The sequence below is a fragment of the Coffea arabica genome, chromosome 5c, assembly GCF_036785885.1.
Source record: "Coffea arabica cultivar ET-39 chromosome 5c, Coffea Arabica ET-39 HiFi, whole genome shotgun sequence".
NCBI classification, from domain to species: Eukaryota; Viridiplantae; Streptophyta; class Magnoliopsida; order Gentianales; family Rubiaceae; genus Coffea; species Coffea arabica.
The window spans coordinates 3187411-3214423 of record NC_092319.1 but is presented as its reverse complement, the minus strand read 5'-3'; the positions used below and the strand labels follow the sequence as shown (position 1 = coordinate 3214423).

General features: G+C 34.2%; 2 protein-coding genes across 2 annotated transcripts; one reads left to right on the top strand and one right to left on the bottom strand.

Annotated features, from left to right (window-relative positions):
• Positions 1-260: 260 nt before the first annotated feature.
• On the top strand, positions 261-13099 carry LOC140003986 (WD repeat-containing protein 26 homolog). The gene is made up of 5 exons (XM_072050431.1): positions 261-807; positions 3526-4427; positions 5673-5774; positions 10104-10733; positions 12719-13099. The coding sequence occupies exons 2-5, from the start codon at positions 3630-3632 to the stop codon at positions 12932-12934; spliced, it is 1746 nt and encodes a 581-aa protein (XP_071906532.1). The 5' UTR covers positions 261-807; positions 3526-3629; the 3' UTR covers positions 12935-13099.
• A 1885-nt stretch (positions 13100-14984) lies between these two features.
• Positions 14985-17355, bottom strand: LOC113689091 (oxygen-evolving enhancer protein 2, chloroplastic). The gene is made up of 4 exons (XM_027206922.2): positions 16986-17355; positions 16229-16461; positions 16081-16131; positions 14985-15505 (listed from the first exon to the last, which is right to left on the bottom strand). The coding sequence occupies exons 1-4, from the start codon at positions 17230-17232 to the stop codon at positions 15245-15247; spliced, it is 792 nt and encodes a 263-aa protein (XP_027062723.2). The 5' UTR covers positions 17233-17355; the 3' UTR covers positions 14985-15244.
• Between the last annotated feature and the right edge of the window lie 9658 nt (positions 17356-27013).

The following is a 27013-nucleotide window of genomic DNA, read 5'->3' as shown; positions in this document are numbered from 1 at the left end:
CAAAAAAACATTCGTATAGTTGGACCAACCTAATCATTCATTTGACATTCAACCAACAAAAATGTTCTTAACGTACTCAATTAATTGAATCAAAGGATTCATAGCCTTCCCAATCAAATTACTACTACAATAAAAATTTCTTATAGTTTTGTTCGTATTTGAATCAAATCGACCTGTATCACGTAACCGATCCGCCCCCCGACCCACCCATTTCCTAAATCTAGAGGCTGTCCATATTCCTTTGCCTGTACACATTCCTTTACCCATCCTAATTGGTTTCCCCCACGCATTTGCATACCTCAGTTCTTGGCAAGGAATTTTCAATTACTCTTATGAAAACAACACAAACCAAAAAACCACCCACAACCCCACTATCCAATCCAAAAACTATATCTTCCCCAAATTAAAGAAAAACCCAATTCCTAATTAATCTTTTTTCTTCTTCATTTTCAAGTTTCTTTAATCTTGTTTTTTGTTTAAAGAAAATTTGATTTAGGATAAATTGCTTGCTTATGCACCTAATCTTCTGCCAGTAGCATTGGCATACCGACAACAAATATTAAAAACAAATTAGAATATTATTTTTTTAAAAAATTGGTTTAGTTTTTCATTTCTTTTATTTTTGGGGGCCTTTTTGGGGTCTATTTATCTCCTATCCTTTATACACCTTTACCCCCATCATAATTCTTCACTGTACTTTGCTTTTCTATCCGGAAAATCCCACTTCTTCTCCATCAGTTTTGATCTGGAAACATCAAATCCCTTTCTGGGTCTTGCAGATTCTTCCTGAATCTCTTCATTTTCTTGGTAATTTTTCTAATTTTTATTTCATTTTTGTATTTTTATCCATTTCTTCAGTTTATTCTGCAGTGATTCTACTGGTGCAGATTCTTGAAGTTGGATTGGAATGAATTTTGTAGGTTGCTTTTGTTTTAGTTTGTTCTTACCTGATTAGGGTTAGATTTGATTTGATTGATGCTAATGAATTAATTTGCCTGCTGAGTTTTGGGGGTTTTATGATTCTTGGAATCTGATTATTAATTTCAGTGGCTTTTATCTATTGGGAACTTGAACTTGCAATTCTGACTATCTTTAAAGATTTGGGGTGGAGAGTTGCTTGACTTAGGCATTCATTTTGTTCATTTGGAGCAGAGTTTGTTCTTTGGGATATGGACTATCGAGGAAGTTGTAATTGAATATATTTGTTGCTGTTGGTGATGGATTATCATTTTGCCCTCCTAAGCTTCTTGTGGATTTCAATTGTTGGCATTTGGTGGTGTTCTGGTGTTGTATAATAGTTTGTTTAGAGCAATGCCCTTTAATGATTTTCGTGAAGCTGCACAATGGACATGGGAGCTTGGACTGTTTCATTACGCTTGCATTCTTGATTTTGTTGTAATCAGTGGTTGTTGCTTGTAGTATGATCAGATGAACAAGATGCTGATTGTGACTATTTAAAGACACTAAGCAGTTTTCTCTTGGTGGAAACTGACGCTTGGAGAGTGCTCTGTTTTTTCTGTCTGGAACCATAGTTGTCAAATGAAGACATAGTTGTTAGAATCAAATGTTGCAGACCCGACTGCATAATGTTAGCAATAGTGGTGTTGGTGTTGCTGCAAGTTGTGTATTGATGTAAATTCCTAGAATAAAGGTTTCAGTTGTGATTATTTTCTGATTCAAAGGGAGTTGGTATTAGTAATGGTTGTGCTGAGGTATTCTGCTTGGCTTGTTGCTTATGTTGATCATCTGCTTACATCAAAGGCGAATTATTCTTTCTTCAATTTTGTGTCTTAAATGACTATACGTTTTGTGGTATTCTGCTTGGCTTGTTGCTTAAGTTGATCATCTGCTTACATCAAAGGCGAATTATTCTCTCTTCAATTTTGTGTCTTAGATGACTGCACGTTTTGGTACAGCTAATTTGATGATATACTTTTGGTGTGAAAGTATAAGTGAGTTAGGGGTTTTTATGTTTTCTTTCCTTAATTATTAATGGAACATGCTGAGGCTTGCTTACAGTTGTTATGCAGTTATTCAGTGTCTATGTACTGGGAAATAACTTTATGAGATTACTTTAAGAAGAAGGCATCTCACCTTTTGTGATTGAAACCACCATTTTGTTTATCGATAATGTGTTGTATTACTAAGAGGAACTTAGTGCAGTGACAGATGAAGGATTTTTAGGTTGTGGACAGCATATTGGTCTGGACCTTGTTTTCTGAGTTTTACCATTTCGAGCCAACAATCTCACTTCCTAGACGGTCATTGTTTCAAAATGTTTGAAATTTCTTACAGCCTGTACAAGTTTGGGCAGAGCTAGTTGGAGCCTTTCTGGTGGACCATTTTGAACCACTCAGAAGCATATTATCATTTCTTTATTGTGGAGTAGTTTGAATTTGGTGGTATAGATTCTATGTGGTCATATTTCAAAGAAGTAAGATCCAGGTCTCTTGTTAAACAATTTGGCTGGACAACCTTCAGTCATGATTTGCAAGCTTGAGAGACTTTTATTTGTTAGGTGATATGCATTTCGAAGTACTAATGCCCAAGTGATAAAGTGAATTATTCAAAAGATCATGCTTTGGTCTGGGCATCCTAGGTTTTGATGCCTCTGTGCTCTTTCATTTTTGTGGACATGGATTTCTTCCCTTTGATGAATGGGCCAAAACAAATCAGGTGATGATGTTACACCAGATATGTGGACTGGGTATGTCAACATTTATAAATTATATAACCTTTGCCTCTATCAAAAGCTATTGTTATATAGGGGAAATAACTATTGAGATTTTTAACAGAGTTTTGTGCTAAATTCCTCCTAGTAGGAATCGAATTAGAAGAATTTCTAATTGGGTTAACGGATTTGTTTTCTTTAAAGTTCAGTTGCATCCATTGTTAAATGTCAGGAATGTGAAATTTCCCGTACTTGCATCTCAAAGTTTCATCATTCTTGGAGTAATCCAGCACCAGGACTAAAATGTGATAGACATGTTCTTGAGGAATGCTCAACTGGTTTATCCTGCACCGAAGCTGTTAAAACTGGTTTTGCTGGTAATGTGCTCTTGGTGCCTAAAAAGTGCAAGTTTGGCCTTTGCTTGTATTGTCACTGCCTCATTAGGGTTTGGGATAAATTTGTACTTTCTTGTACCATATTGCTGACTGTAGCCAATGCATAATTGTTTCGAGAGAGGGACTGCAGGGAAAAACTATGTTTATCCTGTAATCAGGAGGTGGAGAGATTCATTAATCTATTAGCTGGACTGAACTCTTACACAATTGTAACTTTTCGTTTCTAGGTAGTAGTATGGTCAACATGGGTGACTGTTTGATATTCTTCTTATTTGCTATTATGTGTTATTGGAATCTGTAATGTTATGCCATTCGATATCCATCGCTTTTCGATGTGGTACCTGATATTTCCTTTATTCATTATAGATCTGGTATATTTGTTCGTATCTTCTCATCTTATTCATTTAATGTCTTTTTGTTTTCAAACTTTGCAATCATTTTCTTTTCTTATTCATGCAGAAGACTATTTTCGTGATTAAGCAATAGATTTCTGACAATCTGAAGCTCGACTTCTTCAACGTGTTCGTCCAATCTAAGTATATATGGGCTGAGGTGTACATTTCATGGGAGGTGTAGAGGATGATGAACCACCTTCAAAACGTGTGAGAATATCCTCTTGTAAATTGGAAGGTCTTTCAAACGGTACATCTCTTAGAGAGCCTGCTAGTGGTGCATCGTGTGATTTAATGGCTCGGCCCCTAGCATCTGAAGGGGACGATGAAGTCGTTGGTCCAAAAGGAGTTGTTAGGAAAGTTGAATTTGTTCGAATCATTGCTGAAGCATTGTATTCACTTGGATACAAGAAGACGGGGGCACATCTTGAGGAAGAGTCTGGGATACCATTGCATTCATCTGCTGTTAACTCATTCATGCAACAGGTTCTTGAAGGCAAATGGGATGAAAGTGTAGTTACATTACATAGAATTGGTCTAGTGGATGAATCTATTATTAAGTTGGCATCTTTTGTAATCTTGGAGCAGAAATTTTTTGAACTTCTAGATGGAGAAAATTTCATGGATGCTTTGAAGACATTGAGAACTGAGATTGCACCTCTTTGTGTAAACAGTGATAGAGTTCGTGAGCTTTCTTCGTGCATTGTTTCTCCATCACACTGTGACCTTTTTCGATTTTCTGGTAAAGATACTATAACGGTGAAGCCTAGGTCAAAGTTGTTGGAGGAATTGCAAAGATTGCTTCCACCAACAGTAATGATTCCTGAGAAAAGATTGGTGCATCTTGTTGAACAGGCTCTTGACCTACAGCGGGATGCTTGCAAGTTCCACAACTCGTTGGTCGAGGAAATGTCACTTCTTACTGACCACCAGTGTGGAAGAGACCATATTCCTTCTCAAACTTTACAGGCATGTTCTAATTTTATTATTGTTGAAAGAATGAATAATAGCTGCCTGGACACTAAGCTTTCTGTGCTCATTAATGGCACCAATATTGGCCGTTTACTCTTTCATATATTGTTGCAGTTCCTGCACTGGAAGTTGTAAAGTAATTTATCCCAAGTTACCTACCATTTGTCCGAGAAAATATTTAAGGTCTCCTCTTTTAGTGATAGCGTAGTAGGATCCGTCCTTCACACAAGAGAACTAAAGCACCTATTATTCATACTTCATACTAGATTTCATGAGAAATCTTCTGTTTTAAGGTTTCCACTTAAAGAAATCCATTTCTAAAGAAGCTTCCACATTCAGCCAGAATCATTCAAGGAGAAACAGGCTACTGCTCTTGCATGTTGATATTGGTGGATAATTAGCTTAGTTCTCTATTTGTAGTATGGAACCCATTTAATTCTCAACTTGTTTTTTAAAGCTAGGGAGTAGTATCATGAGTATGGCTTGCATGATAACCAATGGTTCTTTAGTTTTTCGATCTTGATTTTGAATTAATGTGAAGCATCTGGTTCTTTTTCTTGGCAAACCAAATAAGGAGCCTTTTTTTTTGAGAGCGGGGAAAGGTAGGGTGGTGGAGCCACACAAGTTATGTTAATTTTTTTTCCCTCATAAAATCAAAGCACCCCAACAGGAAAATATTTTGCAATGTATTTGTTTGTAGATATATTTAGTTTAAACAGCTCAAAAAGCAAAAGTAAGAAATGTCTAAAGGGTAGCCTTCTGCTTGCTTTTTTGTTTTTAATTCTTTTTGTTGCTACTATTGCTTATTTGTGTTGCTGACTGATGCCTATGTTATGTTGATTGATACTGTATCTACTACTTTTTAATTCTCCTGTTAACCATTTTGCATAGTTTTTCTGATGAATCCTTATCTTTTTCATAACAACATGACTTTTAGGGGCACGTAGCCCCTCTAACCTAATGGAGCTGCAGAGTTGTGGTTGGAATTGAATTATTGCAGCATTTAGTTTTGTGCTGGTGGCAAGATTTATGTTAACTTGGTGCTCTTAAAATATGCTAAGGGATAAGGGAAAATTTGGGGCATACTACTCATGTTATTTTCAATATCCTCCTGCTATTACTATGATGTGTTTAATGCGAACAGAGATATATCATTCTTTTGATAAGGGTCTAAGGTCTTATATTTCTATGTGCGTCTTGTTTAAAATTGCTGATTCTTTCTATGTTCTCTTGATGGCCCAGATACTAAATGAACACAGTGATGAAGTGTGGTTTTTGCAGTTTTCCCACAATGGGCAATATTTAGCCTCATCATCTAATGATCGCACAGTTATCATATGGGAGGTAACTTGGTCTGCTTACTGATGATATAAAGCTACTATTGATCTCGATCTGTTTTCACATTTCCATTCAAGTTTTAGTGATTGTAGGATTCACCTGCATACCATGCTTGCATACATTAAATATGTTAAGTGCTTCTTCACCGTTGCATATGTTTGTGGCTTATGGTCTTCATCTGTCAAACTGCATAAACTTTTCTTTGGTAAAGGATAGTTAATTTCATTAGTGTTAATTGGATATCATTATGGGACGGGGGTTATTTAAAAAAATATGTAAAAAATACTCAGATTGGATTGCTGGTGAAGCAGCATTTCTTCAACTTAAATTTTCAAGATGTTAGGATGAAATCTGCGTTCAGTGCAATTGTCTAGGAGCAGAATGAAGGAAGCTAGCAATTGCACCTTTGGTCTACTGGGATTCACATTAGTAAGACAAGCTTTTCACTCCTTAGAAGACAGGCATCAGAATAAATCTGGAAACTGAATTTTCAGTGAGAAGCCTTTTCTAGATTGAGTTGCATCTCATTTTATAGGGGACGTGTACTCTATACATGACTACTTGTTGGTTTTTCTTCATTATGAAGTAATTCGAGGTTACATCAGCTTGGCCGCTTAATTGAAAGAGCTTCATTACTTATAATTTTTTTAGCTGCATCTCATTTTATAGGGGAGGTGTACTCTATACATGACTATTTGTTGGTTTTTCTTCATTATGAAGTAATTCGAGGTTACATCAGCTTGGCCGCTTAATTGAAAGAGCTTCATTCCTAATAATTTTTTTAGCCTTACAAGAAGTAATTTGAGAAAAGAAGTTTGAAGGACTAAGATATGAGTAACTGAATTATGGTGTGGGCACAGAAAGGTCAAAACTCTAGGGTTGTCCTATTGAAGTTGGGCTCACAAAGTTCCCGAGTTTGGTCCACTCCAGTCTCTTGCATCTTGTTTTATAGGGGAGGTGTGCTCTATACATGGCTATTGGTTGGTTTTTCTTCATTATGAAGTAATTCGAGGTTACATCAGCTTGGCCGCTTAATTGAAAGAGCTTCATTCCTAATAATTTTTTTTAGCCTTACAAGAAGTAATTTGAGAAAAAGAAGTTTGAAGGACTAAGATATGAGTAACTGAATTATGGTGTGGGCACAGGATGGTCAAAACTCTAGGGTTGTCCTATTGAAGTTGGGCTCACAAAGTTCCCGAGTTTGGTCTACTCCAGTCTCTTGCCATGTTAGATATGGCTTGCTTCTGTTTGGGACATCAGGTTAAAACATTTTTTTATCAAATCTTCTTGATTTGACAGAACTCAGCATGAGTGGGATAAAGCATTGTCTTTCTGGTGCCAGTCTGGATTCAGCTTTTGGGACTCTATTGTAACGACACATGTACCATCTAAAAGTGGATTCCGCTTTCATTATTTGGCAAGAAACTATTGATATTAGCCTGATTTGTGGATACAATTTTGCCATCTAGCACATCTTTTACAACTTCAATGTTGTTGGGTGTAGCCATAGAATCTCCCTGAAGAAGAAAATGCCCACATTTACTGCATCGCAGGTTACAAGGAATTGATTGTGACCAACTTTTGAGTAAGGATCAACTACCATTTGCATAGAATCACTCCCAGGATTTGTCCTTGCTGTGGTTCATGTACCACAGGAGGGGCTATGTAGAAACCTTTATTGTGCTCAAGTGGTCTCGCGGCTTGATGAGTGTGACATGTGACAACTATAAGATGCGTTGAACATATGACCTCAAACTAGGCCAATGGAATTGATATTCTACCGTTAAAGACTTGTTTTGTTGCACCTGAAGTTGCAGCTGCTTCTTTATGCAATTCATATCATATTACCATGTAATGACATGTTTGGAAGCCATTGTCAAATGTAATTGACAAAATGCCCGTCTTTTGAAAGATTTGAGTTGTCTGGTGTTTAGTTACAGTAGTGTAGATTCTGGAATATTCGCATGAAGCATAGTCTTGCTGTAGCAGATCAAATTTAATTGCTTTCGTGGACATGGAGTGAAGTTTGTGAACAAGTCTGCTTAAGGCATATGCAACTTTGTTTCAGTACTGAGCACGTTATGAAAACAAAATCATAATCTTGCAAGAACCTTCCCATTTCCTATGCCAAAAACCCAGCTTCTTTTGATAGGTAAGATATCTGAGAGCGAGTGCTTGATGATCTGAATAAAGCAAAATTTGTTAAGATCTGGTTATGCCTCCAATAGAATGGAACTCGCACTACATTATACAACAATTTGTTCTGTTTGGACTTTCTGGTTGGCTTGCATTCAATTACTTACAGTTAGCAAGAGGCTTAGCAGGTTAAAGAACATTGACTCTTTCTAGATATGCGTTTGATCCCTTTCTTTTGCTGCAAGCATGAGTCTTTGTCCTGTTGAATAGGTTGGAGCCTTTTTTTTCAAAAAGATTTGTCATTCATATCATCATTGTCGATCACATAATTCTAAGTTTCAGCAGCAACAAGTGACTTTTAGTTATTTAATTTGTATGGCTTAAAAGAAGATATGGTTGTTCCAAACTCAGCATTGTGAAATCTGTTGGGAGTCTGATTCTTCAACATGAACTTCTCCATTTATCATTTTTAGATGTGTCAAATACTCATCAGCTGCTACCCGACAATCACCCCCTATGCAATAGAATACCTTTTCCTGCAGCTCTTTCCTTGTTTCATCACTTAAACCTTCTTTTTATTTGGTTTGTGTTATCTGAGGACTGTCATTTTCTTTCCTTTGGGCAAGCAGCTGAAGTAATTTTTGCACATTTCCAAATTTTAGACAAATGCCCAATCTATTTGTCTAGGTTTATAGGAGCTCCTACCCTATAATTACATGAAGAAAAATCTATACATCTCTTACTCAAAATTCGACTGCAGTTAACGCCCATTTAATAATTTAGGATGTTGCGTTGAAATTTTTCAATCATATTGAGAAATTGGGAACAGATCAAACAACCTATGAAACACATGGGCTTATGGGAAACAAGAATACCCAAAAAGAAAGCTTGACGTAGCAAAATTGAATGAGTATCCAACTATGGGCCTGGGCCCAAAATTGTAAAAATTCTTGGTGGCTGGGTGCCCAATTAAAGTTGTGCTATGAGTACCCCAAGTCTGGCCTGTCTTGTTAGAGCTGGTTTCTTGAGTATGACTTGGTATTCATAAGGTTGTTATTCATGTCTGTATTGGTTGCTGCTGTTATTTGCAATGTATTGGTTGCTGCTGTTAAGTAGTTTTCTATTTATATTATATATTTTGGTTGTGAAAATAGAGAACAAGGAGTCAATTAAGTGCCTTACTTTTGACTGTGAATGTCCATGGTTTTTTTCTCTTTCTAACATCGGACTAAGCCAATCATGATGGAGACCACGAGTATAATTACGATGCTAAGGTTTCCAATTGTTTAATGGTTTCTATGCATTTGAATTGGAATGAAATTGCATGTATTTGTTACGATCTTATCAAGCTTATGGGTTTGTATTGCCAGACAACTTTGGATATTAGTTGGTATTTTGCATCTAGATTAGGAGTATGAATTTGACTAACAAAGAAGGAGCAGAGCAAGTATGGGTTGTTTGCCTAAAGGCTGCATGTTGCAGAGGCAATGAATAGAAATATTCTTTATGCATGTTGCAGACTGCAGTCAACCATCCTTGTAATTCCATGACCTGGACATGGTATTATATCCATCAGTATGTTCCGTAATGGAATTACAAGGATGGTTGAGATTCTGCACTGAACTTATAGGAGTCAGGTTATGCTGTGTGTTTTTGACTTTCATGTTAATTTTGAAACCTGTTGTTTTCAGCTGCTTAAAAAATACAAAAAATGTTCCAAGTCACAATTTCATGAAAGTGAGCTTTGTCTCATCTTCATGTACTGCTACCATTTTTTTTCTAAAGCTGTGGTAGTAATTCATGCAAAGGCTAACATTGTCAAAAAGAAGAAAAATAGGTATTTATTGGCTAATGTTGGATTTTTGTACCTGTTGATGCTCTGTGATGGTGCAAATGAGGATTTTTGAATAATGAATTTTTATTAGTTCTACCTGAATTTTGGAAGGAATATTTGCAACATATGTTGAGGATTTAACTTGGATATTTTTTATTTAGGATTCTGTATAATAGGGTATAAAGATTTGAGTTGCATCTTATAATAGGGTATACAAAAGTTGATAATGAAAATTTTTGATTCATAAATCTTTTGGTCCATGAAGGCTTTGCTTTGTTGAAACCAATGCTAAGTGTGTTCTATGTTTTGCTTCTATCATTTTTTATCTTCCAGGGCTGTTAAATTGTTAGCAACTTACCTTGTAGGTAAAAGTGGATGGTCGAGTCTCCTTGAAGCGTAAGCTAGCTGGTCACCAGAAACCCGTGTCCTTTATATCATGGAGCCCTGATGACCATCAACTCCTAACTTGTGGAGTAGAAGAGGTGGTTAGACGATGGGATGCTTCGACCGGTGAATGCCTTCATACCTATGAAAAAGGAGGTCTGGGTGTGGTGTCTTGTTCATGGGCTCCAGATGGCAGAACGGTCTTCACTGGACTGGCTGACAAGAGTCTTATTATGTGGGATATAGATGGGAAGGAGCTAGAGTGTTGGAAGGGGCAGCGGACTAGTAAGATGTCAGACTTGGGGATAACAAGTGATGGGAAACAGATTGTCTCTGTTTGTAAAGATACTACGATTTTATTATTTGGATGGGAGTCCAAGGCTGAAAAAATAATTGAAGAGGATCAAACTATTATTTCATTTGCACTATCCAGGGATGGTAAATCCCTACTAGTTAGTCTTCTGAATGAAGAAATTCATCTGTGGAATATAGAGGGACATGTGAGGCTCTTAGCCAAATACAAAGGTCACAAGCGTTCTCGATTTGTCATAAGATCCTGTTTTGGAGGCCTAGAGCAAGCATTTGTTGCCAGTGGGAGCGAGGATTCCCAGGTATTTTACGTCAAATCATTTATCATACTGTTTATTATGTGGAATCTTGGAATTCTCTGAACTTGATGTGTAGTCACAGCTCAAAAGGTCAAAGCTTTTGAATCGAAACAAGGCTAGTTATTTTCATACCTCGATTTGTTTTAATTGATGGTTTTTATCACTAAAGAAGTTTGAATTCTTATGTTCATGAGAATTCAGTGTTGATCATAATTCAAATCTTACAACTTTTTTTTTTTTTGGTTGGAGGGGTGCAATATGGCTAAAAATTAATTTTTTGTTTTTGAATCATTTGGGTGGAGGATGTAATATTTTCAAAATTCAAATTTCACTTGCCCACTTCTATGGAACCTTGAAGCTTGCCTACACTTAATTCCTCTTATAATGGTCTATGTTGCTGCTTAAAAAATTCAGTTGGCTTTATGTTGGATGATACTTGTTTCACAAGCCTGAATCAAATTTTCCTGAAGAGATTACCGAAAATTTCCTCTTGGCTTTAGGACATCATTGAGAGTTGCCATGTGGTTTTAAAGTTTACCATCTATTTCTAGCAGTTAAATACTCAAGCTGGCATATTATCAGATAATAGTATGTAGAAATCAATTTTTCAAGAGAATACTTTAGCATCTGATTAATATGTAATTCTTGGATATTGCAGAAATTCTGAAAAGGTTGACAAAATAATGACTTAATCAACTGGTAAGATTTAAATGGCTTGAGAATTATAATTTATGCACGAATGTGTCAACCTTTAAAGTGATCATTAATGATTTTGATCTTTAAAAGACTTTTTAAAGTTTACATTTGATGGTGTGTAGAGGATCTTCCGTTTATCCCAAAATGATTAGAATCCTGATCCCAGTGGACACACATGCACACAGACACACACATACACATTGTATTTCATAATTAGTAATATTATTCCATTTGGAATAATTAAAAAAGTGAAACAATTAATCTAGTATCTTCAGACTTAGGATCCTTGGCCTTTTTGGACATGTTGTATAATATAAATTCGGTTGAATTGTGAACAAAAAGGGGCATGGTATCGGATTACTATGGATATATTACAGGAGAGGGTGGTGTTTCATTCAAAAAATCTTCATGTAGTAATATGTTTGCTGTTATGTCTATGCCAGAATATATCATTGAGGAGGTAGAGTCTTCCGTCTGATAATGTTAAAAAGGACTTGTATTTTTTTGGCCTTTTGTTGAGATGTGTTGTGCTTCAGTACGAGACGCAGCATTTTCTAATTGATGTCATTATGTGGACATGAGCATATAGCCTAGAGATGTAGATTGTTAATAGTTGTCTAGGTTATATATGTGCACTCATGTAGTGCAGATTTTTAATAGTAATCTGTGGAGTAGTGTTTTTTGGTCTGGTGAATGATGTGCTCTTCTTGCACATCCACACAAATAAATGTTTTTCCTTTGATGTTGGCGGGGTGATGAAACTATTTGGTTTCTGAGTTTGCTCTCTGCGCTGTGGCATTCAGAAGAAATGGTGGCCACGAGCATGCCTACGTATTTGTGTGGTAGCTAATATCTGTATTGATCTACTAGATTACAGGTCAACATGTATGTCATGTCCAAGTATTATCTGCTTTGACGCCTGTGTTGCCTGGTATATTGATCAGTTGCTCCACATTTCAAATATTTTTTTTTTTTTGGCTTTCAGCATGAATGTGCAAGCTTAATTTCATGATATGTTGCATCTGTTAGTAAGTTACAGCAGTAGAGGAGAATAGGAAAACTGTGGCTGATGTTAAGCCGATGTTTTCGGTCATCAAATTATTGTTGTGTATATTAAAGCCTGAGGGGGAACCTTCCCCAACGCAGGGTTTTGTGTGAGGTTTGGGGTTGGAATTTGTTTTGAGTTTAATGCTTCTGTATATATATATATTTTTGGTATCATGTTTTTATACAGAATAAAATAGCGACGATGTCTGTATGATGAGCTAGAAATATCTTCTCCTGATTGATAGGTGTATATATGGCATAGAAGCTCTGGAGAGCTAGTTATGACATTGCCTGGACATTCTGGCACGGTGAACTGTGTTAGCTGGAACCCCTCGAATCCTCATATGCTGGCATCAGCTAGTGATGATCGCACAATACGCATATGGGGTTTAAAAGAGGTAAAAATGAAGCACAATGGAGCCCATACTAATGGTGTTCACTACTGTAATGGTGGAAGTTGAGGTCTGCATCTGAAAAGCACAATGTCTTGCATTCTTACTATCTCTCACTTTAGCCATGCTTTTGTGTAAATCCTTTTACTTTCATGTTCAGCCGACATTTATAACAAGAAGAATGTAAAATGTGCATTCACGCTTCTAATAAACCATGTACTTCTTTTATTTGAATATTTTGTTAGCAATTTCTTAATCCTCATTTTCATATTTTGGTCAATCTCAATGATGCGGGTGGATTGCGAATGATTTGGTAGTCTGATTGTCAATAGAGTAATTCCTTAAAATTTGTTTAGGGGTTTTACCTTTTACTGCCCTAATGACAAATATTTTTCAAACATATTTGTAAAGGAGAAGTTTTTCAGGAAGTTCTTGATTAATAATTTCAAATGGTGATACATTGTCAATGAAAGCTAAATATTGGTAAAAAAAATTCCTTAGGACACACATTTTAGTGTCTGATAGTGCAATATCACCAGTTTGCTTTTCAGATATTTTATTGGTTTGGTTTTGGTTTGCCTTTCACACTTTTTTTCCTTTTGGGTAGAATGTATTGTACCCAGGTAGCAGTTCAGGTCAAACAGTTGATATGAATTTGAACTCTATTTTTCTAGAGCCAAAGAACTGCTTTTGGTCTCAGGTGGGTGTGTGTGTGTGTGTGTGTGTGTGTGTTTGGGCAATGAAGATTCTTTAATAGCAACTTCATTAAGCTGAATCTTGAAAGGCAATTTTTACAATTTGCAACCGTCCTTGGAGAAAATTTTGTCAAGTTTGGATTAGATTCTGACTTTGTTCATTCCTTAAGAAAAAGCTTGACGTTATAGTCTCTTCATGTCTGTCAAGCTTGAAATATTTAAAGTACTGCTTGCTTTATGATGACATGGTCTTGAATTTTTTCCAGAAGTGAATGGGATCTTGACAAGTCATTTTATGGTTACATTCGTTAAAGTTCAATTTGAACTAGGGAACGTTATAATGATGTTTTATACATTCAACTTGTACTTGTGGGACTGACAAGTTCACAGGGTGAAAAGCTCACTCCTGCTTTACTGGTTGAATTACTTACGTGCAAATTCCCTAGAACTAGAAGAATTGAAGTGATGATCGATTGGGGTAGAAGTACTAAGGCCAAGTTTGGAGTTTGGGGAAGAAAAGCAGAGAAGTGAAAGCTAAAGCCTTATGTAAACGTAATTGCCACATCTTCTCCAGAAGACAAGTCCAAAGTATCAAAAGTGTAGTTAGTGTTAAAACCTGACTTAGCTGCATGCACCAGCTGAACCACAAAACTGAGAAGGGGAACAAATTGAGAAGGGAATATTGACTGATTTGGGATCTCCCTTTCTCCTCTTTACACCACTACGAACCCCATGCTAAGAATGAATTCTGTTTATGGTGTAAGAGTTCCATAGACCATACCATTATGTTGGTGCTAGAATCTGAACTTTTGTGAGTTATTGTCTAGTTTAACTCATCAGACTACATGGTTTTGTTATTTCATAGGTGTGCCTTTCTTGTGAGAGGTAAACCCCTATCTCATAAGCTAGATACTCTTTCTTTGTTAGGATATTTGACACTCTGCCTTGCGTTGCCAAGGAAGGAAAGGAGAGGCCAAGAAGTGAATGGGAAAAAAAAAATGGTAGGCCGGAAATATTGGAGGGTTCATGAAAGGAAAGTCATTCAATTTCTCTCCACTGTTGGATAGTGCTGTTTTTCCCATTTCTCTTAGTTTCTACTTAATACTCCCCAACAAAAAACCTTTAGATTCTCTCCTTTTCCTCTTCTTTCCCTTTCATGTGCTAACTGTAGATGAATTCATAGGTACAAATAGCACATGAAATATCTCAAGTTTGTTATCTAGACACTTTTATAGTATGTTGATCCTATTGCACCAATTATTGGTTCCACAAAAAAGTCAGAGAGCAGTAGAAAAATTCCCAGGCTCCATGGTTTAAAGCTATAGGGCAGTTTCTGAGTTGATCCTACTGGTAAGTACAATAACTGAGACCATCATAGATTTTGATCTTTACATGGAGAACAAGAAGAAGGAATGATAAAGCTATTTTGGATCTTCTATGGCCCAAAGAAATAAAAGTGCTAATTATGGTCAATTAACACATGGCTTGCACCCCTAGAAGAGATGAAAGGAGGCAAAAGTTTTGGTTCATTGTAGAGGGTTCTTATATGCAAAGTTATACTTGAATTATCCACATTAGCCTTGAATAGCTCTAAAGCTCCTGGTAGAAAGTTTGAAGGACTCAACCATACATCCAACACTTTTTTAAGGATGAGTTACATACAAAGCAAATCCAGAAGTCCATCTCAAGCAACACTGAAAGAACCTGCTGTGCTCTCGATATATTTCCTGGCACCTTTGAACCATCTCTTGTCTCCTGCTTGTGCCTTGCAAATATAGAGTTTTCCATCTGATACAGTGGCTCTAATAAGTTGGTGTTTTCCTCCTTCATCTCCATCAGCAGTTCTTGTTAACACAGATATCACATAGTATTGCTTTCCATTAACTATTGGAGTTTCTTGCTCTAATATGTTAGCGGTTGCCACGGTGTTTGGTTCGAATCCACCCTAAGATTTTTAAAACCGAATTATGGTGATAAAAAATGAGGTTAATAAATGAATGCCATCATAAACAAAGCAAAGGATGTTTGATTTCCTAACTAATAATGGAGAAAGTTCATGGAAATGTCTGATATCTATGGTTCCGTGTGGATTGGCCGTTTTTTCAAAAACAAGTTTTTCAAATATAATGATAAGTAATACATAATAACTTAAAAAGAATTTCATCCACACAATATATCAAAATTATCAAAAAAATTTTATATGTACTGTTACAGTAAAATTTTTCAAAAACATTTCCAAAAATAGCTAATCCAAAGTTCATGAGAAGCCATTTTGAGGAATTACATGGATACTTTTTCTCTTGAAAGTGTGAAAGTTATTTAAAAGCACAAGTTGTTTCAAAAGGAACCTCACATGTTCAACTCTTTTGTCAGCTTAAACTGAAATTAGGAAAAACAAAACATCTTGTAGCATCTAACCACATGCTCAAAGCCTAATGCAAATTCCAAAAGGCAATCAGGTTCATATCATTTAACACTGAAAAAGAAGTATAAGAGGTTTTAGCTGTGCAGGTGAATTACCTCTGCTTCAGTTTTGCCAGCGTAGACTTGTTTTCCCAGCAAGTAGTCCACCTGAAAGACATTCAATACTTAGTTTCCTTCCCAATTAAAACTTCAATCCAAAATATGGGAGTTCTGCGTTGAATTCCAAAGACAAAAATTTGATTACCTTTGAGAGGAATTCCTCAGGGGGACCATAGTCAGTGATGGATTTCTTGTCACATGGGATGATTATAACAGAGACACTGCTGTTGCTATCGAAGTTGTCTTCATATCTAAGAACTTGGCCAGGGAACTCAACTTCTTTGCTTGGGTTCCATTTTGAGGGAATCGACAGCTTAAAACCAGCTCCATTGTAAGGAATGTAATCCGTGTTTGTCTTTGGTTTGCCGAAAACATTAGCTGCCATCAACATCAATATGGATTAGCTCCTTGATTGATAAATTTAGTCCTAAGAAAATGGAACCCAAAAACAACTGTACTATGAACGGATGTCAATGAACTTGTGATTTTGATCCAATAATCAATGACTCTTTCTATGCAATACAACTATTCTAAAGCCTGATCAAAGAAAAGCTTAGCCATCATAAGAAGTTGATTAAGCCTACTACAAGAATAATCTGTGACAAAAATCTTGTCTGAATAAGAAGTTGATTTTCCTCAGAATCTTTCCTCAAGAATCATACGCAGCAAATATAACTATTTCTAAAGCCTGATCACAAAGAAAGATTGGCAAACACAAACAATCTATCAATAGTTAATCTTTCTGGCCTGAAAATACATTAATCCTACGATAAGAATGTGTGACAAAATTCGAGTCCAAGTAAAAAAGTTGGTTTTGCCAAGAAACTTTGATAAAAAATCACATAGTAGGACTATATTATGTGTGTGTGTGTGTGTGTGTGTGTGTGTGTGTGTAGTATTACCGGCTTCTCCATAGGCGGCATCAGCAGGTGAGACTTTTGAGCCAACAGCAGCTGCACCAATGAGCACAGTCAGAGCCAATCTACGAGAAACAGCAGCAACATTGCTATCATCTTCTTCTTGAACAGTCTGCTTTTGGGCACGGCAGACTAGTTGGTTGGGCTTAAGAGGTAGAACATAACGTTGTGATGATGTTCTTGCTGGGGTAGTGATGGCATGATGGTGCAAGAAGCATGCAGTTGAGGCCATTTCTCCTCGCTCTTTGCCCTAAGTTTCCCACAGATTCTTTAATCTTCTGGTGTTGTTTTGGACCTTCTGGTGTGATATGGAGAGAGGGGAATAGGGACTCAATTAGCTAAGGTTGTGTTTTTTTCTTTCTTTTTTGGTGATATGTGAAGGGAAATGTCTGGTTTTGGATTTGGGTAGATTAGATTTATGATGTAGGATAAGGTTGTAGAGGCTCTCATTGGTGCCAAATGGCACTGCTTTCTTTTCCACTTTGTTCTGAATTCTAATGCAATCTCCAGGTCATTTGAGCTGGGGTCCCCTATCCCAGATGGAAGAATGATCCATTTTTTACCTAATTAAGCTTTGCATGGTTGGTTTTGAGGTCGGATTGACAAAACAACATCAGTAAATTCTCAGAATATAATAAAGCAGCTCTTTGGTAAAATCAATCGGAGAGGGAATTTAGATAGCAAAAGATAAATAAAGTAAAAAAAATCAAGCATTATATCCATTTAGTATGCAAGTAATTGAGCAGTTGTCAACTTGCAAGAACTAACTGCAAAGAGTTAGTTTGGAGTTGAAATTAAGTCAGCACTCATTTTGAATATCAAAGCATATTTGTACCTCAGCAGGGTAATTTTTAGTACCAAATCCTCAAAAGGAAGGGACTTAAGTCACTAAAGCAAAATTTTGTCCAAAAAACTAAAGTAAAATAAAACAGGATCTAATTGGATGGTTATAGCATTTGCTGCATCCCCTGTTAAAATATGAAACCAACTAAAAGGGGAAAAAAAAAAAGGAACACGTAAATTCAAAAACAAAATAAAAGTTGCATACCACACTTTCGTAAATTTAATGTAGCTTACTCAAGACGAAAATTAAAAAAAAAAAAAAGACAAGAATTGCAAGATGGTATCCATGCTCGAAGGAAATTAGATTAGTGGTGAGATTACACAAATTAAAGGTTATGAATAGTACGACGACACCTGATTTTTAACACCAATTAAAGTAGGAAAACATTCAACTACTAATTTTATTGTACTTTCTTGACATTCACGGTCAATTTTCACCTCAATTTGCATGTAGAGTACCCAGATTTCATGAAGTCCATTATGTTAATAGGTTAAACGGCTTCAACACCCTAACATGCCTGGATTGAAAACCTTATGTTGATTTGCAGAGAAATATTTAGATAGGATGAGCGGTTAGAAGCTCAAGTAGTGCAGACAAAATAGGATTCCGGCAAAGAATTTTCGCCGAGTGGGCGAATTGCATAAACATTGATTATGGAGTCGATGCCGCATTTTAATTGAGGGATTTGATAAAAGATTTGAAATCCTTCCAAATCTTTCTAGTTGTTTAGATTACTTAGAGGGTATTTGAATTTGTAATTGACCAATTATTCTAACGTCTAAAATGTATTCTGATAATTGGTAATTTACAAACTTAGATGCCTCTTAAGCAATCCAAACAACTAAAGTGATTTGGATAAATTTCAAATCATTTGTTAAATTTCTCAATCCAAACTAAACCTACTATTTGAAATGTTTGCAGGGCTAAAGTTCAAATTTATAAAATACACTTTTGAAAACTTTCATTTTTTACAAGGAAAAATACATAATTTTTTTTGGACTTGTGGGATGATGGCAACTCCACATCCTCCTGTTTTCGTCCTTGATTCAACGTGATTGGGATTTCAGACGTTTAATGGTCTACATAATTACCTCTCGATTTGGTTTGGCAAAATGTATTTAGAAGCAAGTGAACAGGAAAAATTCATCCATCCCATCACAAGAAAACGACTTACTAGCTGATAACAGACTAATTGAGAATGATACACACCACATAATAGTCAGTATGGACTTATTTTCACTCACACCTCGTACCTCATTTCCAGTTTTCACTTTGTAACTTAAATTTCAATTCTGAAGATTTTTTTTTGACAAATCCTGTACACAGGGAGGGATGTCAACCCATTATTTTATTAAAAATTTTTAATAAATGGATAGGAGGGAATATATACCTCACCTCCTTTACATAAGAAAAATAATGAAAAATGATTATTACTCCCTTACAGAAGTGAATCGAATTCCTAACAAGCTTTGAAGATATTGCATCTAAACTTTTAGATTTGTCAAATTTTGATCCAGTTGTTTATGGTGTCTAAAAGTTGAAATGAATTTCCGTAGTGGAAGTTGTTGTTTAGCTTCAAAATTCAATTTACACTCTTGACATGTTTCTCCTTTCTACTTTGCACCCCCAAACTTCACATTGTACATTTTATCTTGTGTTGATCTATTTCACAATAATTTTTGAGAGTAAAATGGGAATGGTTTATTTCATATTTGGCTTACTTCGTAACATCATATTCATGGAATATGTTTTCTGAATCTTTAAACATGCATAAGTGTGTGTGTATGTATATATCGAAAGACATGAACAAAATAACCAACAACCTATAAATTACTAGGAATAGAACCTAAACATTTTAATGATTATGTTTGTAACTAACATTCCAATGATGATTTTCGTAATTCTTGAAACTGGTTGAAGCATTTCTGATATGACACACTTTATTATACTGTAAACAACAAGTTAGGTTTATTAATTGGTAGATAAATCCTCCACAAATAAATTTGTTGCCCTCTACTTCTAATGATATACCGAAATTAAAATCATACTTATTTAGGCATTTGTACTTTACTTTGTGTTTTATAATTAATTTTTCAGTCATTAACCAAATTCTGGGGTTCTAAATGTCCAAATATTGGAGTTTCGGGGTGCAATTTAGAAGTGGATGATAAGATAGGAATGTAAAAGCTGATTTGTTTTTTTTTTTGGGAAAGAAAAGCTGAATTCAACTAGCTGACTAACGTTACATCACAAAAAAAAAAAAAAAAAAGATCAACTAAAAAATTGGATCACATTCAAAGTTGTCAACAAAAAATAAAAAGGGTTATTATCACGTTACTCCCTTAACGTTTGATGCTATTATCAATTTTTCCTTTAACGTTAGTTTTTAGTCACTTTATCCCTAAGACTAACGGTCAAACTTAACGGAGTTTGTTAATTAAAGTGAAAAAACATATTTAATCCTTAAAATTATTATCACTTTACTCCTATAAAATATAGTCTCATTATCAATTTACCCCCTATAGCTATTTTTTTAGGCAATTTATTCTACCATTAAACCAACTTAGCAAGTTAAAAAACTTTAGAAGAAAATACCCTCCTCTTTGCATAATAAAAATAATAAAAAATTTAAAGTCACTCTTCTCCTTTTTAATATTAAGAAAAAAAGTCAAAGTATTAATTTCTTTCTTCTTGACAATCTTATTAATATTGAAAAAAAATAGAAAGATGGAGAAGGGGAGAGGGAGGAGGAAAGGGAAGGGGAGAGGGAGAGAGAGAGGTCAATTCTTTTTTTAAAAAAATTACAGATAAAAAAGAATTAAATACTTTTATTATTTTAAAATTATTTCACTTTTTTGTTTACCACCAAATTCCAATCCTAATCTCAACAACCTTTAAGTAATACAATAATGTTAGACTTTTCTTTTTTTGCAAAATCTAATTTTTTTGTCTCCTTTTTTCCTATCTCTTTTCCTTTTCCTAGTATTAATAAATGTGAAAAAAAGAAATTTGAGAAAACCCTTTTATTTTTATGTTTTTCGATCTCTTAAAGTAAAAAAAAGGAAGAATAACCATTCCAACTTTTTTATTTTTAAATTATATATAAAAAGGTAAATATATTTAAAAAAATTTTACCATACTAGTTAGATTAACGATGAGGTAAAATGCCTAGAAAATAATGTTAGAAACTAAAGTGATTGTATCACTATAATTTAAACGAATAAAGTGATAATAACAATGTAGCAATGCTATAAAATTAAACGGTATTTTTGTCCAAAATTTCTTAACATATTGAGTTGAATTACTTATGGGGGTAAAGTGACTAAAAGATAACGTTAGGGGGTAAATTGATAGTAATGATATAGTTTAAGAGGGTAAAGTTATAATAACCCAAATAGAAAGAAAAAAGGTTACCAGTTCAATATTTAGTAATGCTAGCAACTAAGGTCAATATTTACAGTTTATAGTTCTGTGTTTTTACTCGTTAAATATAAAAAAAAATGAATGATAAGAGAAATAGAAGAGAAAAAATAATTATAAATCTCATTCTTTGTATATGCATACCTAACAAGAGAGTTTATTAAAATGGTAAGGCTAATATTATCGTTTTATGTGAATAAGAGAGATAGGTGTAATTTTTAAAACTTTGAGGAAGCTCAATGAAATTGTTAAAAATCATGGGAGAGGCTTCTAAAATTATCTCTATTAACAATTATCCTTAAGAGGGACATTTTTTATAGCTTAAGGTTAAAAGTATCCAACCTTATAATTTAAAAACTAAATTGAGAATTAAGATATAACAAGGAGTGCAAAATGAAATTGACCATAATATTCATGCTCATGCATATTGCATTTGGTATTGCGAACTCCTCGAATTATATTCATGGCCTTTGGTAATTATGCTTTGTGTATATAGTTAATGGATATTAATTACAAGTGTTGAAAATTAGGAAATCACTAGTGTCAAAATCTTCATTGGGAAAGCACTTTGAATGCTTCTTTACCTCTCTGTCCTTGATTTCAATGTGAAAATAGCATTTTTTATCTATGAATTTCTTCCCTTGTGATTTGTTGTTCTCCTGAGGCTAGAATTTCTGAAAAATCTTCTATATATCTTGTTTTTGTAATTTGTGTTTCCATAGGAATTTGCTAAAAACCATGGTCTGATTACCTTCAATATTAACAGAAAGGATTAGTGTGTATTATGTCCCTGTTGTTCAATAAGATGCCCAATTGAAAGCCAGAGATAAAGGACAAATTGATGAACTTCTGGGCATTTGACTTAGACTACTCCGGCCATTCCAGTGGTAGCTAGAACCCGTGAGGGTTGCCGAAAAGTCAAGAGTGGCAGCCATGGCGTTGTGGACGTAGGAAAGAGATGATGAATTTTCTGTAATTGCAACTTAGTTCCTCTAGTTTAGGTTCTTTTTAAACTGTACAACCAACTTTCTGTGATTATTAGTTTGTGCCCACAATGTTTTCAGTTTGGTCCTTAACAAAAACTTAGTGGATTCTAGCCCAATTAATCTCTTAATATATTATTTAAGTGTCAATTACTTTCAATCACTCATTTTACTACTCAAGTAAGCCAAAAAATGAGACATATATAGGATCTTTTGTAAATTTTTTCTTATTTATTTATTCTTATTTTTGGGGAATAGAGTCACTTGTTAGAGCACATTATTTTATAAATCTTTCAATGGAACCTTAGAATTTACCATGTTTATTTATTTATTTATTTATTCTTTGTGTTACATACATGTTTAGCTTGAATTGACTCACTAGTGGCCTTAAACTAAAAATTAAATTAAATTGGCAACCAGGTGTTGCCTAGGTGTAGGTAGGTGCTCGAGGCTGACACTTTGACCTTCCTGTCTTACAACTAAGCTCTAGAACTCATTTTATCTGATATTTGAAAGATCGGGAATTGTTTAGGCAAAAGATTTTACTTTATTTTTTAAAATAAAAAAAATATTTTTTTTTGTACTAATAAGTTAGGTGACTTAGTATTCACCTAAAACTCAATATCAAGTTTATGATTCCTCAATTTGGCAAAACCCTTTCCCTAGACTTTTAATGGACCGAAAATATTGCATTTCTGAAACGTACCTTTCTAGGTCCAACTTTATGTTTCTGTTTTACTCTTTCGTTTTTCATTAGAAAACCAGAAAGAAAACTATATTTTAACTTTTTCGTTGAGTTGAAAAACTAACTTACTCATGCCTAACTCTGCAGGTTGAGCTCATTCTACATTTTTCTTTTATTTAACCGATTGAGTGGTTTCTATATTATCTCAAAGTTAAAGTTGAACAGTTTATCAATAAGGTCATGGTCTTGGAAAATTTGAACTTCCCATATACATGTTTAATACCTTTGTTTTGCAATTATTTTGCTCTTACATTTTAAGAAATTGACTGATTGACTAAGATTTGGTAAAATTTGTAAATCTTTTAAATTGTTTAATTGGAATCATGTAGTCTCCAATTAATAGTATATACAAATTTTACGTGTCCATAGAGTACAAAATAGCATGTCAAGGTCTGATTTTGAGCATATAAGACTTAAAATAATGAACTTAAAGGTGCCCCAACTATAGTAGTCCAAGTGGGAAGAAAGTAGCGGAAGAGAAAGGTGGAGTTGCAGGGTGACGGATGCATAGTGAACACAGGGGGAGAGTAGCCAGAAGAGTGCAATCACAGTGTGGGTGAAGTAGCAGAGAAGGGAATGAGGGGAAAGGTGGTGTGCATGTTTGACGTATTTTTTTAATATTTCTTTATATTTTTTGTTGTCTTTTTTTTGGGTTTTTTAGGTTTACTTTTGAATTTTTTTCCCTAACAAAATAGTTATAAAAAATATCTCCTGACAATGCCGTACAATTAATTATTTATTTGTTCATATGTAGTTTAGTTTAGGGTACAACATGAAAGAGGCAAATTTTTCCAGAATGAGACAAACATTATATAGTTGCAAGAATATACAACAACTGAACATAATTTTCTAAACAATTTTATAGCCTTGTTAGGTTGATAATTAGGCCAATGCCTACCTTTCTTGATCAGAAGTTTTTCTTTGACACATATTGATAAAAATTAACATTATTTTGTCTTTTAATTTTTTTACTAGATAAAATTACTATTTGATGTGAATATGAATCCATGCATAGCACGGGTGAGAACGGTAGCAGATAGATTGATGTAAAATTTGTGTTGGAAGATATAGGTCATTGAAAGAGAGAAATTATTATAGAGATTTTGATTTGATAGGAAAGAGCATGGTTTTTACAATAGTTACTTGAATTACTTTGATGATCTGATTAGAGATGAATTAGAGAACACGTTACTCTTTTACATCGACTGCCAATGCAAAGTGGGAAGACTTTAATGACCGTTTGAGATTATGGTGGCTTGTCAAAAACCACTTCATCTAGTAGCATTTTCGGTGAAAGTGCTTATTAACTATTAAGTGCTTAATCATAATGTTTGGATGCATACTTGCATAAAATCCTTTACTATTAATAATGTATATTTATTTATGCATTTAGTTTAGGTTTAATGATAAAATGGTAAAAACTTTAAATTTTTTAAGACATAAAATTTATTCTAAATGGAACAATTTAAAATTTGTGCTAAACGATGTTTTAGTGACCAAAATCTCTCCTTGTAAACTTAAAAAATGCTGCTAATCAAACACATTAAAAGTGCTTTTATCTCCTTAAAGGTGCCTTTCTTTTAAATAAAAGCATCAAACCCAATACGTGATCGATCTCACTAGAATAACTAATTAACTATGATTACTTGGGCGACAAGCTATACTTAAATTTTGAGCTATATAATTACTTATAATTACTTGAAATGATAACTAAGGGTGTGTTTGATAAAATTGAAATCTAAAATCTAAAATTTAAAATTTGAATCCATTAAGTAATTCAATTGTTACATATTAAGTCTAACATATTTGAATGCATATCACATTCAATAATAAGTGAATGGGTTATCAATTAATTTTGGGAGCAAGTTTTATCTAGAAAATTCAGTGTCATTTAATTAATTCAGATGTTCAATTTTTGGTTATCAAACAGTTTGAATGTGTTAAGATCTGAATTCATGAAGTTTAAGTGTTGAATTGGATTATTAAACAGGGCCTAACTTAACATTGTTGGAAAAGTAACTATAATGAAAGCAAAAAGTCTTGGGTTTAATACTTCTCATTTACTCGAAAACAAAAAACTTAATATGTTGAAAATGGTTTTCATTTTCCTGCGTAAATAAAGTAGTGTGGTTACGTCAGAGAGAGATAATTAACAAGTCTGTAATAAGTGTTGAGGTTCATTTGTCACTGTTCTCGTTCTCGTTCTCGCATCTCCACTCCACCATTCCACAATTTCCCTTGGAAAAAGAAAGAAGCTAATTATAGGAAATGACGTTTATCAACCAAAGAGTGCTACTCCCTCAACTCATACATTATCTAATCCAAGTATGTCAAGAAAAGAATAATATAAAGGTGCTTCCCACTTTTCATTATTGTAGAAGAGCTATTTGCAAAACTTGGCCTAAAACTATGGAATAATATATTACTCCCTCCGTCCCATTTTGATAGTCGTGTTTCTTTTTTCATACAGTTTAAGAAAAAATGGTTAACTTTGTTAGAAAAGTAAATTTAGATTGCTATTTTTCTAAAATACCCTCACATTAAATATGGTACAACTTTATGGGAACTTGAATTGATGGTAAAAAAAGAATCAACTCTTATTAAATGGGATAGGTTTATAGTAACAACTACTTACATTGAATAAGGGTATTTTAGGAAAATTAAAATATAACTACATTCTTCAATTGGAAAGTGAACTACAATTTGGGACAGATAAAAAAGGAATACAGGACTGTCAAAGTGGGACGGAGGGAGTACTACGTATTAAAACATACGAATAAAAGCAAACAAAATCACAGTAATTGCAAGAGATAAAGTGACAGTGTAAAGACGTTGGGAAGCAAAGCAGTCAAAATCATAGTTATGGCCTTATGGGAACAATTAGTAACGTGAATTGGGGAGAATTATGGAGATTTATTTCAGCTTTTGAAAGTAAAATAGGAAGAAATGTAATTTTGGTTCCCAATGTTTGGTACTTGTGTGGCTTTCAGTCTCTAAAGTTTCACTGAAAACAAATCTGGTTCCTAATGTTTGACACTTAGTGCGATTCTAGTCTTCAAAGTTTGGGGAAAGACAAATCTGGTCTTGAATAATCTCAATTTGAAGTAGATTTAGGACAACTAATAGATTTTCTCAATTATTAAAAAACTGTCACATAAAAGTAATTACATGTTAATTAACTAAATCTTTTGAACGAAACAAAACAATAGCTAATTTTGAACAATAAAAATAACTTATTTGATGGCAGGTAAGTAACTAATTAACCAAGTAACAAAACAAAAAGAAATTGTTAAATTATATGTAAAAATTGAGTGTTAGGGTTTTTTTTGGCTCGAGAAAGTAAGGATAGAGGGTAAAAATGAGTTTTGAATCAATGAACTAGATAGTTGGACTAGTTTCAGTTTTGTGGTTTAACAAATTTTTTTTTTAATTTTTGCTGGTTCATTTGTTAGCACGTGACTAATTAGTTCTTTAGTTTTCTTATTATATAAAGTTGGTCACTATTTTGCTTCTTTATCTTTAAATTCAATTTAATAGACACATAATTGCATGTGACTAAATACTCTCAGTAGCCAGAAATTCTTTTTTTCAAATGTCCTAAATCTGCTTTAAATAGATATATTGAAAACCAAATTTGTTCTTACCAAAAACTTGAGAGATCAAAACTGCACATATGCTAAACATTGTGAACCAAATTTGTTTTTTGTCAGAACCTTAAGGACTGAAAACAGTACAAGGGTTAAACATTGAAAACTAAAACTAAACTACATTTTTCACAATAAAATTAGTCAGACATTAGTTGACGAATAAGGTCAAGTTGTTCTCAACTTTTTGGCTACATAACTTCTTTGGAAAATTTTTTTTCAAATGTCCTAAATCTGCTTTAAATAGATATATTGAAAACCAAATTTGTTCTTACCAAAAACTTGAGAGCTCAAAAATGAGCATGTGCTAATGTGTGCGAAAATAAATAAATAGTTGAGATATATATACATATATATATATATATATATATTTGAAG

Coding starts and splice junctions, on each gene's coding strand:
- LOC113689091 (XM_027206922.2), bottom strand. CDS start 17,232: ATGGCCTCAACTGCATGCTTCTTGCACCATCATGCCATCACTACCCCA. Junction 16,132..16,228: donor CTGAGGAATTCCTCTCAAAG/GTAATCAAATTT, acceptor AATGTCTTTCAG/GTGGACTACTTGCTGGGAAA. Junction 15,506..16,080: donor CTGGCAAAACTGAAGCAGAG/GTAATTCACCTG, acceptor TAAAAATCTTAG/GGTGGATTCGAACCAAACAC.
- LOC140003986 (XM_072050431.1), top strand. CDS start 3,630: ATGGGAGGTGTAGAGGATGATGAACCACCTTCAAAACGTGTGAGAATA. Junction 4,428..5,672: donor TTCCTTCTCAAACTTTACAG/GCATGTTCTAAT, acceptor TTGATGGCCCAG/ATACTAAATGAACACAGTGA. Junction 5,775..10,103: donor GCACAGTTATCATATGGGAG/GTAACTTGGTCT, acceptor CTTACCTTGTAG/GTAAAAGTGGATGGTCGAGT.